Below are 14,095 nucleotides of genomic sequence, written 5' to 3'. Positions count from 1 at the left end.
TTTTTTCTTTCTTCAATAAAACAAGCGATTCTTTTCAGCATGAGTTGTTTTCTGTAAAAGTTAGCTTTAGTAAAGTTAGGAATATTGCAAACATTTTTGTTCTAAGTTGGCTGGAAAAACTAACTTAGAGGTTGGCTAGAATAAACCAACACCCCTCCTAAGCCCAGGATAAGGATCCAGGCTGCAGGACGTTTGGTTGAAATAACCAAACATTTATTCTAAGTTGGCTGGAAAAACTAGCTTAGAGGTTGGCTGGAATAAACCAACACCCCTCCTAAGCCCAGGATAAGAATCCAGGCTGTAGGACGTTTGGTCGGAATAACCAAACATTTATTCTAAGTTGGCTGGAAAAACTAACTTAGAGGTTGGCTGGAATAAACCAACACCCCTCCTAAGCCCAGGATAAGGATCCAGGCTGCAGGACGTTTGGTCGGAATAACCAAACATTTTATTCTAAGTTAGCTGGAAAAAACTAACTTAGAGGTTGGCTGGAATAAACCAACACCCCTCCTAAGCCCAGGATAAGGATCCAGGCTGCAGGACATTTGGTCGGAATAACCAACTCTTTATACTCTTCAGCCGAAGTAAGGGCATGGCTGAAGAGTGGTTGGCTGGATTAAACCAACTCTTTGTACTCTTCAGCCGAAGTAAGGGCATGGCTGAAGAGTGGTTGGCTGGATTAAACCAACTCTTTGTACTCTTCAGCCGAAGTAAGGGCATGGGTAAAGAGTGGTTGGATGGATTAAACTAACTCTTTGTACTCTTCAGCCGAAGTAAGGGTATGGATGAAAAGTGGTTGGCTGGATTAAACAAACTCTAAATACTCCTCAGCCGAAGTAATTATGTCGGTTAAGGAGTGGTTGGCTGGTAAGCATAGTTAGTTTAACCAGCTAAAACCGATATAACAATTGAAACTAAGAAAGATCATGGAAAAATCATAACAAGTACAAACGTACACATCAACCGAAGTAAGAGTTAATGAAAATCTTCATTCATCAGAAAGATTACATTTAATGGGCTCTTATCCCGGTTACAGGTAAAAGCAAAAAAAAAAAAAGAAAATCAAGAGAAGAGATCATCAATTTCGGCATCAAATGCAGCATCGGCATTAACATGAAGACCGGTTTCAGGCGAGAGCTCGTTCTCGGTCACAAGGGTGGTTTCAGCCGGAACCACGGTTTCACCTGGTTGTTTAATAGTCAGGTCTTCCACCGTGGGCTCCATCCGAACTGATGGGTCCGCATTGACAACCGGAGTATCCTCAGAAGCAGAGTCTTCGTCAGAGTCTGAACCTTCAAGAAATTGTTGCTGGATGGCACCAGCATACTCCACTAGGGAGTTCGGTATGAAGTAGGCTGGAGGGTTGAAGACCTCGGTCTGTGGATCATGACCGAGCTTCTCAAAAGCTGCCCTCCAGCCACACTTAAAGAAGAGCTCCTTGGCGGCTTCGCACTGCTGGGTATAGGCATCCTCTGCCTTCTTGAAGCCTCGCTTTTCGGCTCCTTTTGCGCTCTCCTTCAGCTGGGTTATCTCGGTATCTTTCTTCTTTTCAAGCTTCACCAGCTCGCGCAGATACTTATCCTTCAGCACAATGGCAGCCTTCTGCTTTTCTGCTTCGGCCGAACTAACCAGTCCGGCCAGTCGACCGTTCTCAGCTCGAAGCTCGGCCATTTGCTTCCTAGCCTCCTCTAGCTCGGCCGTCTTCGCTTCGGCTTCTGCCACGGCTTGCCTTGTTATTTTCCTGAGCTCTAACACTTTCCTGTGAGCGATGTTGTTTTTCTGAATGGCCTGACAAAACATAGACTTCCCTTTAGCCGAAGTAAAAGTTGAAAAAACTAGACAGCAAAACGGACGGAGCTACTTACTAGGATCATCGATTTTGTTGAAGACCGGATGGCCTTCAGTTCGGTGTTTAGTTGCTTTTGGTGGTGCTCCATATCTTTGGGGAGGCACACACTCTTGGCCAGGTTGAAGGCCAACTGGTGGTCCTTATCAGCAACAACCGAGTCAGAGTCTTGGATATCTCGGTTGTTGAAGGTAAGTTTTGGTGCCCAGCTGCTGGTAGTTCGGTCAGAAGGCTCTGATTGGGGGCTCGGTGGCGGGCTCGGTGGAAGAACAGTTTCGTCTTCATCAACCAAGCGTTGTTCATTTTCGGTAGTCCGGGCGCGCTTGGTTCGGTGAGATGAGGACGGTTGTTGCGTAGGAAGCGCCACCACCACTTCTTGGGTTTGACTTGCTGGTGGTACTTCGGCCCTGTTGGTTTCGGTCAATAGGGCCCTTACTCTGTTCTTTTTGGCCATCTCCTCTTCAGCAGTTAGTGGAATTAGTCTGATTTGTGGCAAGGATGGGTCCGGCTCTGGGGCGTCTTCAAGAAGAAAATCAGTCACTCTGGCTTTTCGGCGACCACTGTATCTGTAGGTCGGCTCGAACTTCAGCAATTTGGCCCAACTACGTTCTGGATACCGTAGTGCGGCGCGCAAAGTGGCTAGGTTTGGGTAGCTGTATAAAGGGTGAAGGTGGGCAGAATCTGCGAAAGAAGACAACTGTTAGTCCGGCTGAAAGATTAAAAAACCGAAATATAAGAAAGCAAGCAAGAAAACCGAAGTAAATTTACCGGGCTCTCCTTTTTTCCAATTTATACATCGGCCAGGAATCTGGGCTTAATGATCCTCAAAATTCCCAGATACCCAGAAAAAGTCGTCGTCATTCAAGTCTTTATCCGGTGTATGTTTTAGTATCTTCTCTCGGCGACGACGTGTTCTTAAATAATAGACCCACCCATCTTCTTTTGAACCGATAGAGTATTGGTGGAAGATTTCGGCCAGGCCAAGGTTTAGTCCGGCTTGGCGGTTCAGTTCCGCTATTCCCATTATGATGCGGTAGGAATTGGTGGATAGTTGGGTTGGGCATAATCTGGTTTGCCTAAGAAACTCACAAATTAAAGGTTGGACCGGAAATCGTAGCCCGGTTTCTATTATGGATAAAAGGGTGAAGGGGACAAAGCCTTCATTACCCCAGGGAATGACGTCTTTTTCGGCCAAAATCAAGTGGACGTCATCGGGTATATGGTAGTCTTTTCTGAATTCGGCTAGGCCGCCCAGAGTATTTACTAGGTACCTATACTTCCCCATCTATTGTATAAGTTATTAATAAATTAGTTCGGTCGGAAGAATGTGCTCACTAGCTCGGTTGAGCGCACGGAGGAGTGCCTGGGCAACCTAAGTCTGCAAAGTAGAAAACAAAGGGGTTAAGCACAGATCACTGGACCGTGCTACAAATTAAAAGCAAGGTAAAAGAGCCCTACTTCGGCTTTGTGGACAGGTTCTATCTCGGTTCAGCAAAATGCTTGGCAGCTCGGATTGAGCATAGGGTTCGCAAGATCGATTTTTGTATAAGGTTGGCTATCTCGGTTTGAACTATGGGTTTTGTTACTTCGGTTGAGCCTCTAGGGGCAGCTTTTTGAGTTTGGTTTAGAAACTAAGGAAGCTGGCTTAGCCTCAAAGGCTTAGCTCGGTTGAAGGCCGAGGTTCCTAGTTTACTAAGTTCAAACTTCGTTCGGTGAATTTATCTCGGCTAAAGTGAATCAGGAGTTGGTTATTTTTTGAAACTACTGTTATTTCTACGAGTTCTAGTTCGGTTATTTTCTGAATTGATCTACATATATAGCATAAACGGTATCCTAGTTCGGTCACATCATGATTTTGGATCAAAGACTAGTTTTCTATAGGATATATCATATACTCATGGGTTCTACTGATTTTTCCATGAAAGTATAGAGCAAAGCAAGATAGAAAAAGTGTTTGCAAAAAGCACACAAAACAAACTACAATGGATTAAACGAAAGCAGAAAGAAGAAAAACAAAACAGATTTTTTGAAGCTTACCAGAAGAAGAAGATGAAACTGGAGATGAGAGCAACAGCACCAACGAAGAAACACGAACTCAGGGAACTCAGAGGTTGGAGAAGCAGAGGCACGGGAAGAGAAGAAGGTGAATAGTGTAGGTGAGTGATTTAAAGACGGAATGTTTGTTTTGTGGAAAGAGAAAGAAAGGGCGGGAACTGTTCAAAAATTGCGAAATACGAAGACGGCGTTGACAGCTGCCGTCCGCGAATGGGAACGTGCCACGTGTATACGGAATAGAAAGCGATTCAGTTTTTGGTGATTGAAAAGACATTGTGACTGGATGAGAGCGGCTCGGTTTGAGTTTAGCTCAGCAGGATAAGCTAAATGGTTGTAGCTCGGCTAGAAGGTTTGGGGACTATAGCTCGGCTGATGAACAGATAATCCCTATCATGCTATGCAGATGGAATTAAGGGGCAATTGAGAGGGTAATTTATGTATATAAATGGGGCTGAGCTGTGAGATGGACTTCATGGCCCAAGAGAGATAAAGTTACTCCGGCCCAAGAGAGATAAAGTTACTTCGGACCAAGAATTGTAGAGTTACTCCGGTCCGGAGCAACTTGGAGTTAGGCCGGTCTCAAAGTTAGTCCGGTCATGACGTATTGTGGTTAGAACGGTCAAAACTTTGTAGCTCGGTTTGAACATACCATGGTTTGTACATAAAAGAACCGAGATAGGGAGTAGAAAAGAAAGAACCGAACTAAGGATAGTTCGGCCTACTCTGCGGCTCAGCATAGCCAGTGTTATTTCGGTCATGTGGTAGTTCGGCCATGGTAAAAACCATCTCACTTGGTTTAAGCAGTGAGGGGGGTGTTGAAGGATAAGCATTATCTTTCAGGAGTATGAATCCTAGGAGGACTCTACATGGAGGAGTAGAAGTCCTACTAGGATTGTGCCACACGAAACCTATAAAAGCTCACAAACATCACCTTGGGAGAGGTAACACACAACTTTGCTTTCTGAATTTACAGAGGAGGACTCTACATGGAGGAGTAGAAGTCCTACTAGGATTGTGCCACACGAAACCTATAAAAGCTCACAAACATCACCTTGGGAGAGGTAACACACAACTTTGCTTTCTGAATTTACAGAGCTTTGTCTATTTGTCAAATTTGCTGACTTAGGCATCGGAGAGGTTTCCGGCACACACCTGCCGGCTAGTTCACGTTTGTGTTTTCAGGTGATAAAGCGACGCCGTACGGAGGAGGTCAGACTTGGTCAACAGGATTATACGAGAAGGTTTATCTCTTTCCCGTACAGATATGAATTTACCAAACAATCCAACACCGGATAAAACAAAGTGGAGTCCTATAGAGAAAACTAAGGGGGCAAAATGGGGAATAAAAATGAGCGCCATGTTTTCACGTGTCAATCTGATTTCTTAAGAAATCAATATGACAAAAAGACTTGGCAGGAAATTACAAAATGATCCAAAAGTGACACAGTAAGTAAACAACAAAATATGGGAGCAAAATGGGCCACGTAAAAAAAAAATAATAATAAAAAAAAGCCCTCAATTGTAACAACTACAACTCTCTCTTATATAGAAAAATGCTTCCTACCCCCAGCTGGGGGTGACACCCAGTGAGGTGTCAGCTGGGGGTTGATCCGAAAAAAATAGTTTTTCTTTTTTTTTTTTTTTTTTTTTTTTGATTTTCGACCAGTGGGGGCGCACCACGTCACCGGGGGCGCGACCCCCCTTGGGTGTATGAAGCAAAACCCCTCTTATATATAAGGGTATATAGGTATACTAAAATAGTTATACAAGGTATATATACTAAAATAGTTAATAAATATAATATAAATTATAATAATCAATAAGATAAAATTTTATATTTAAATTATAATTATTTTATTTTTTTCTTACAAATATCAAATCAATTAAAAAAAGTTAATTATCATTCTCAGCATAATTTTTTTTAATCAAACTAAAGTAATTAAAAAATTAAAAAAATAACTAAAATAGTTACATTTTCAAAACAATTTATAATCAGAACCGAAAAAATGCTTGATATAACAAGTATACCATGTCATTTTTGGTGAGTTGGAATCCCGTTCCATTAAAAATATGACACATCTACTTAGAAGTGTTTTAAAAAATTATTAAAAAATTAATTTTTTGACTTTTTAATTTTTTTTTATGACTTTTTTAATCTATTTTTTTTTACTAAGAAACTGATTCTTTTTTATAAAAAAAAAATTAAAAAATCAAAAAATTAAAAAATCAAAAAATAAAACAACCCCCCCCCCCCCCCCAAAAAAAAAAAAAAAACAAACAAACATTATCACTGAAATTTTATCTCTAGAGTAATACCCCACTCCATTTTCTTTGCCTCTTTTGTTTGTTGTTTTCATCTACCCCCACCACCCCCCCTCCTCCCCTTTTTTTCGTCCCCCCCCCCCCCCCCCCCACAAAATAAAAAAACAAACAAACATTATCACTGAAATTTTATCTCTAGAGTAATACCCCACTCCATCACTTTCTTTGCCTCTTTTGTTTGTTGTTTTCATCTACCCCACCCCCCCCCCCCTTTTTTCGCGCCGCCCCCCCCCCCCTCCCCACCCAAAAAAAAAAAAAATTGCTTTCATCTAACCCCCAACCCCCCCCCCCACCCCAAATCACTTTCTTTGCCTCTTTCGCGCCACCCCTTTTAGAAATTATACTAACCGCTTTGTCTATTAACAGATCTGAAGATAAATTTGAACGGACTTTAATAACCTTAATGAGGGTATGAATTTACCATAAAGCATTATATTCTTCTTCCCCTCTTGATTTTTTTTTTTTTTTTTTTTTTTTTTTTTTCCCTCACTTTGCCTTTTCTCTCTCATCTCATCATACAACCTCACCATGGCCACCTCTTTCCTTTCACAGATCCATCATAACTAAAGCAACCATTAAAATATGCCCGCTCACATCTTTAAGAAAAGAGGGAATGATTTTTAAAACGTATATCATTTTCTTAGAAGTTGACTATCAAAAATCATAGGAAGAATTAGATGCAGGCAGATGGAAAAAAAAATATATATATACCAACACATGAAATGATGCAATTGATATTTACATCACATAGTCTTTTATTTACGCTTCACCACAGACACTTACACTCCATGTCTTTGTAATTTTTTTTCTCTTTCTCCTACAATTTCCCAAAATCATAACACCGACTACTGAAAAAAATTCTTGCTTGATGTTGCATTTATAACAAAGTCAGAACCTTTAGTTCTTCCAACCATGTAGTTCCATGTATAATTGATGACCACCAATTAATTACCTTAAATATTACAGCTAAATGGCAATTGATTGGAAGTTGTGTTCTTTTCAGAATTTAAAAATATTTAACAAATCTCAAATTTCAATCTCTTAAAAAGCCATAGTTCCCATTTGTCAACATCCATCACCCAACCAGTTGGGAATTTCATCAAACAGCTGGAACTCAACAATATCAGTAAGGAGAAGAGAGGGTCTGTCCAGGAAAGGAGAAGGGAAAAGGGAAAAGGGGAAAGGGGAGAAATAAGAAAAAAGTATAAATGGAAATAAAGTTTCCACACATGGAACTCCATATTGAAACCCCTCCCATTAGTGCATCTATTTTCCTTACCTAGACCTGCACTTGCAACACCACAGCCAAATACCCAGACTTACTTGAAAATTTCAACAATCTATGATGCAAAGAATCTATGGTGGGGTGGGCAGAGGTGGACGATGATGACAGTAGAGCAGATATGAGTGAGGTTGATGCATTGATGCTGGAGTAAAGTGATGACGTGATGAATGAAGGAATGAGTGGTGATTAGCAGTATAGTAATGGTTAGATAGAGGAGAAAGAAGAGGAGAGTTGGACCCATTTGCAGAAAGTTGGGGTTGGACCCATTTTCACAGAGTTTGGATAGACATAGATGGGAAAGATGGAAAAATTGGTTTGATAATCTTAAGGGCATAATTGGGATTACAAAAAATATTGTTGTTGACGTCATTTTAGTCTGTTAAGTTAACTAACGGTAGATTAAGCCACAATTGTTTACTCAGGGAGCATAATGTAATTTCAAAAACTGAGGAAGAAATATGTCTCAAGTTCAAACTTGAAGAAGTGTCATTGTAATTTATCCTTAAATTATAGCCACATACATTTTTTTTTATCGTCTATCCTGTTCATTTTCATTGTCCTTATGTGACATGATACGCTTGCGTCATTTGGGAAGCTAATTATTTTAATTGGTTATTTAATTTTTTTTAATTATTTTTGTTTGATTAAAAAAATTATATATTTTTTATAATTTTTTTTTTATCATTTCTTCTGTTCATTTTCATTGTTGGTATGTGATATGATATGCTCGCATTATTTGGGAAACTAATTATTTTAATTGGTTATTTAGTTTTTTTTAATTATTTTAATCTGGTTAAAAAAATTATATTTAAAAAGTTAATTTTTTTAATAGTTGATTTAATAGTTATAAGAGAAAAATAAAATAATTATAAATTGAATGTGACATTCTGTCTTATTAATTATTTTAACTTATTTTATTTTTTTCGTGGGCTATTTTAATCCAAATCTCTCCCCAAATAAAGCTACTGTAAAAAAAACAAAAAAACAAATGTGTGGTTGTGGATTTAGAGGTAGTTTGGAAACAATTTTTTCTAAGTAATTCTTTGATTTTTTTAATTAAAAATATAGATTCTACATTCATATAAGATATTTAATCATTTATTTGATAAAAAATTTGATATATCTAACATTACCCATTGTTCATCACCACTCCACCTAGCCTATGTAATAAGGTGTTGAACACAGTGGAAAATACACAGTCTGTCTCCTATTTTTCTCTCTTTTTCTGTCTTCTTCTTTGCCATATATTTATCACTAACCATAAGTTATAATGGCTAATAATAAGGTGGTTTTGCTGGATGCCTTGCCTAGTTTGTTTGGGATGAGGGTGAGAATAGCACTGGCTGAGAAGGGCATTAAATATGAATACAAGGAAGAGGACTTGAGGAACAAGAGCTCACTGCTTCTTGAGATGAACCCCGTTCACAAGAAAATCCCGGTTTTGATTCACAACGGAAAATCGGTTTGTGAGTCCCTCATTATTGTCGAGTACATCGATGAGGTCTGGAATGAGACAACTCCATTGTTGCCCTCTGATCCTTACCAGAAAGCTCAAGCTAGGTTCTGGGCTGACTATGTTGACAAAAAGGTGACTTGTTTTGTGGTGTTACCGTTTAATGTTTTTTTACTTTTTGAATTTGGTGCTGTTTCATAAAAATAAAAATAAAAATAGAAATAAAATATTTTGGTAAAAAGAAAAAAAAAAGGTGATTGCCAGTTAGATACGGTGGCTGAAACAACAATGATAGAGACCCCACAAAATACAATACTCACAACTCAAAGTGATCTGAACCATTCATGTCACTGTTAGACACAACTCCCAAAAAAATTCAAACACATCAATGATCAATACATCAGTAGAGGTCATGGGGGTCCTCTTTTTGTGGGGGTCCCAAACATTTTTCGTGGCTGAAATTAGTCTCTTTTGGCAAAGAGGTTAAAAGTTTTTTTTTTTTAGTTTTATGGTTTTTTTTATTTTAAATTTATATCATTTCTTTATTTTTTTACACAAATTTTTTTAAAAAAAATAAAAAAAAAGTCAAAAGATTAAATTTTAACCTACTTCTAGAGGGCAGATAGTTGGTGGTGGTTAGATGTGATTGTCGATCCGGAAGTGGTGACCAGAGAAGGTTGACAATAGTGGTGGTAGGAGGAGGTTTTCGACAACGATGGCTGAAGATGGTGGGTGGTTGGTGGTAAGTAGGGGTGTGCGCGGTGCGGGTCGGTGCGGTTAAGGAGAAAAATAAAAATCATATGGCGGGTGGCGGATTGATAAAAATGTCATTAGAATTTGCCATTTTTCTTATCAAAAACCGGCGGTTCGGTTGGCAAATAATAGAGGATTTGCCTTGGCGGTTCGGGCGGTTTGGCGGTTTATAAACAATATAATTCAAATTATAAAACTTGAATCAAAGAATAAAAAGATCTAATTTATAAATTAACTGAAATAGTCAAAATTAAAATATTCATCTAATGTAATTCAAGATGTATATCACTTTAATAATTCAAGATGTTAAAAGTAGAACAACAATCTGTGAAGTTGTTGCCAAGTCTTACAAGTTCAATCCAAAATATTGACAGCTTTAGTGTATTATATTCAGAACCTACTTATGATTTTAGTGTGTTATAATTAGACCATCAGAATTTTTAAGTTTTTATTAATTAGGTTAAAGTCAAGTTCTGATAAATTTTAGTGAATACTTTGCAAATCAACGAATCACCAACTCCTATTTATATTAATTTATTCTTATAATAATCCATTTATTACTCCTATTTATATTGATTTATTCATTTTAAAAAATTTTTTTGAAGAGTTTATTTAAAATAAAAACACTTTTACTAATTTGAAAACAAAATCACCCAAACATGATATTATATATAGTTAATAGAGCAGAATATATATATTATATATATATATGTATATATGTATAACAAAACAATAGAATGTATATAGATTTAACAGTGGTAGCAAAACAAAGGAGAGAAAAACAGAGCATCGAGAGAAAAGAATAACGAGAGAGAGAGAGAGACTAACAGTGGTAGATCGGCACAACAGTGGCAGTGAGAAGAGGAGATGAGATCGGCAAGGGAAGGAGAGGCTAGATCGGCACAGTAGCGAGCGGCAGTGAGGAGAGGAGAAGCTAACAGATCAGCGGCGGTGAGGAGAGGCTAACGGCGGTGAGGAGAGTGAGCCGATCGGCGATGAATCTGTGTGTGTGAATCGATGAAAGGTTGTACATAGCAGCGGCATCGTCTCTATGTGTGAGTGAGATGAAATTGAAATGTGTGGGTGGGTGTGAATTAGGTTTAATTGAGAAATTATTGTGTGTGTGTGTGTGTGTGTGAGTAAATGTATGGTTTTGATATAATCTGTGGTGGGTTTGTAGTTGGTCTGTGGGTGCATAACAGGGGAAAATTTTTTTTTTTGAAACTTTGGCGGGTCGGGTCGGTTAGACCTGCGGGTTGGGCAGTTCCACCCGCCACCCGCGCCGACCCGCCTCATCTGGTCCTCCAACCCGCCCAACCCGCCTGCCAAGGTTGAAATTTGACGCGGTTCGGTGCGGTTCGGAGCGATTCGGTGCGGTTTTGACGGTTTTGGCGGTATTATGCACAGCCCTAGTGGTAAGTGATGGAGGGAGGAAAAGAAAGAAGAAGGAATGAAAATTTGTATTTGAAACAAATAAAAATAATTTTTTTTGTTACAATAGTTTAGTAAATTTTATAAATTTTTTGTTTAATTTTTTGTAACAAAAAATTCACTTAAATAAATTTTTCCTATAATTTTAAATTTTGTTTTATAAATATAAAAAGATTACAAATGTAAATGTTACTCAATGGCCTCTAGTATTATGTTGATATAAATTTGGAATAATTAGTGAAATTTTGAAAAAATAATTATATATTGATAAAAAAAATTATAATTATAATTATAATTATTAATATTTATAATTTTTTTTACTGATTTATAATTATTTTTTCAAAACTCTGACTTTCCCTATAAATTTCTCCCGAGTCAAATCTATATATTGTTGGGATTTAGACTTGAATCTCTGGTTTGAGTTTTTATTTTATATTTTTTTATGTATATTTATTTTTTCTCGTGAATAGCTTGGTTGCTTGAAAATAAAATCAGAGCTCGCCGTCTCAATAAATTTTGATTTTGATTTTTTTATTTATTTATAATGTTTTAATTTTTTTACATATACAAACTAAATAAATAAATTGTAATATTATATTTAAAATTTTATATTTTAATTTTTTGAGCATTATAAACTAAGGACATCTTTGATTAGTAGAATTATAGCATAGGATTGAAATTATTAATTCATAAACTCACAATCCCATGCTTGATTGTAAATTTTAGTAACCAGATTACATGTACAGCGGAATTCAATATGACAAAATTGGTGAGTTTTTTTTCATATTGTGAGGGATTGGGATCATAATTTCAAATATAAAAAAAAAAATGAATTCAAAATAAATGATTATCTCACTAATTTAATTGGATAACTAAGCATACACTAATTCATAGAATTATCAATCTTTCAATGTTAATTCTGTTAATCAAGTCGAAGTGACTAATAATATAGGTTTCGTAATAAATATTAGGCAGAGAGATATTTGATGTGGATTTTCACGAGTGCCGTTTCGATAATTTAAACCGTTTATTTTGTTTAACACTCCGTGTATTTCATTCCCCCTCAAAAAAAAAAAAAAAAAAAAAAAATTGAGTCGATATGATAATCGTAACCTATTCAATTTATTACATTTGTTACAAAAAAAAGAAAAGAAAAAGATAACAATTATATTTTACAAAATAAATCATTTATTTTTTGATGACTAACGTGATAAATTAAATATGTTACGATTATCAAATCAATCTAATTTTGTGTTATTGAAATATATGAAATGTTCAACTTAATGAATGGTTTGAATCATTAAAATCGGAAAATAGCAACATTTACCATTTTTCTTGGTTTATTCCCAATCAAACGCAATAAAACAAACACAATCTATCCGTAATTGAATGGTTTGAATCATTAAAATCGGAAAATAGCAACATTTACCATTTTTCTTGGTTTATTCCCAATCAAACGCAATAAAACAAACACAATCTATCCGTAATTGAATGGTGTCACATTAATACACTAAAAATAGGGGTCCAACCTAATTAAACCTGTTACAAAATATCTTAGATGCTACAATTATTAACATATGAAATGCAGGTGTATGTTATGGGGAGGAAGATACTAGATTCAAATGTAGAAGAAGAGAAAGAGGAAGGCAAAAAGGGATTCATAGAATGTCTTAAGGTATTAGAGGGAGAGCTTGGTGATAAGCCATACTTTGGAGGTGAAACCTTTGGCTTTGTAGACGTTGCTCTTGTCACCTTATACTGCTGGGCCTATGAGACCCTTGGCAACTTCAGTCTAGAGGTAGAGTGCCCCAAGCTATTTTCATGGGGCAAGAGGTGCATTGAGAAAAATGAAAGTGTTTCCAAGACTCTTCCTCACCAACACAAGATCTATGACTTTGTTTTGGGTTTGAACAAGAAGCCAAAAGCAAGAACATGAGCTTGTTAATATTATCATATCGGTTAAATAAAATAAGTTGGATCTAGGACCCCCAGTTTGTTTCAAGGCACTTTTCTATTACAATTTATCTCTTTGGTCTGACCTCATATGGTGGAGAGGGGTCTTAGAATAAGGTACTGTGAGATCCGAATAGAGAATTTCCTACTTACTTACGGTTATACTTTGTGTGTAATTTTTCTTCTTCTTTTTTTTTTTTTTTTTTTTTTTTTTCACTCTCTTGTCTATGGTTGTTTGTGTTTGTTGTCTCTTTAATTGTAATAAAGAAACACTTCCTTGTGTTTGTGGCATGTTAGGGATAAATATGACAAAAAAAAAAGGGCTTGTATGTTGGAAATGCTATTGTCTTGTTTTTTGTCCTAACGAATTTTCCAATTGCAAAATATGGTGTGAATTTCAAGACACGAATGTGTGATTGAGAGTTTATTGAGAAGGTTTGAGAAAGAGATTTAAGTATAGAAATCTTTGACTTTTCAATTAGTACTCAACTCAAAATGACAGATTATATAAAGAGTTTGGCTCTTCAATATGATTTAGGATTTAGAATTTGGGATTTGAAAATATAGGATTTAGGATTTAGGATTTAAGATGGTAGATTATAGAGTGTTTGGCAATTTAATTCTTTGTACAATCAACATTTTACGCCTCTCATTTCAAAAGCCTTCAATTCAAAAGAGGTTTTGAGTTAGAATTCAAAACAGTTTAGCGTCTTGGCAACTAAGAATCTAATAAATAGATTAATTTTTTTAGCATTAAATTTTTATAGACTTATTTTTGGCTAATAAATTATTTTTTTTAGCACCCTCAGAAGAAGCCTTAGACCAATAAGCCAGCGTGCCTAGTGTGTGCCCATCTCACTTTATTAGGCTCTTCACTCATTGCTCTCGTAAGTACTTCAAAAATTTACCTGTCCTCTAATTTTTCAGAATTAAAAATAATAAAATGAAAAGATTATGATTATCAGATCAAGTTAATCCTTTTTTTCATGTATTATAT

At 36.6% G+C, this 14,095-nt stretch overlaps 1 protein-coding gene across 1 annotated transcript; it reads left to right on the top strand.

Annotated features, from left to right (window-relative positions):
- Positions 1 to 8,665: 8,665 nt before the first annotated feature.
- On the top strand, positions 8,666 to 13,462 carry LOC114310744 (putative glutathione S-transferase). Its single transcript, XM_082879734.1, has 2 exons — positions 8,666 to 9,096; positions 12,734 to 13,462. The coding sequence occupies exons 1-2, from the start codon at positions 8,779 to 8,781 to the stop codon at positions 13,079 to 13,081; spliced, it is 666 nt and encodes a 221-aa protein (XP_082735860.1). The 5' UTR covers positions 8,666 to 8,778; the 3' UTR covers positions 13,082 to 13,462.
- The last annotated feature ends 633 nt before the right edge of the window (positions 13,463 to 14,095 follow it).

Source organism: Camellia sinensis, chromosome 7 (assembly GCF_055761805.1).
Source record: "Camellia sinensis isolate YWXY chromosome 7, ASM5576180v1, whole genome shotgun sequence".
Classification (NCBI taxonomy): Eukaryota; Viridiplantae; Streptophyta; class Magnoliopsida; order Ericales; family Theaceae; genus Camellia; species Camellia sinensis.
This window is presented reverse-complemented; position numbering and strand designations above follow the sequence as displayed.

Excerpts from the sequence above, each read along its gene's own strand:
- LOC114310744 (XM_082879734.1), top strand. The coding sequence starts at position 8,779 with ATGGCTAATAATAAGGTGGTTTTGCTGGATGCCTTGCCTAGTTTGTTT. Across the intron at positions 9,097-12,733 it reads CTGACTATGTTGACAAAAAG|GTGTATGTTATGGGGAGGAA; the intron begins GTGACTTGTTTT and ends TATGAAATGCAG.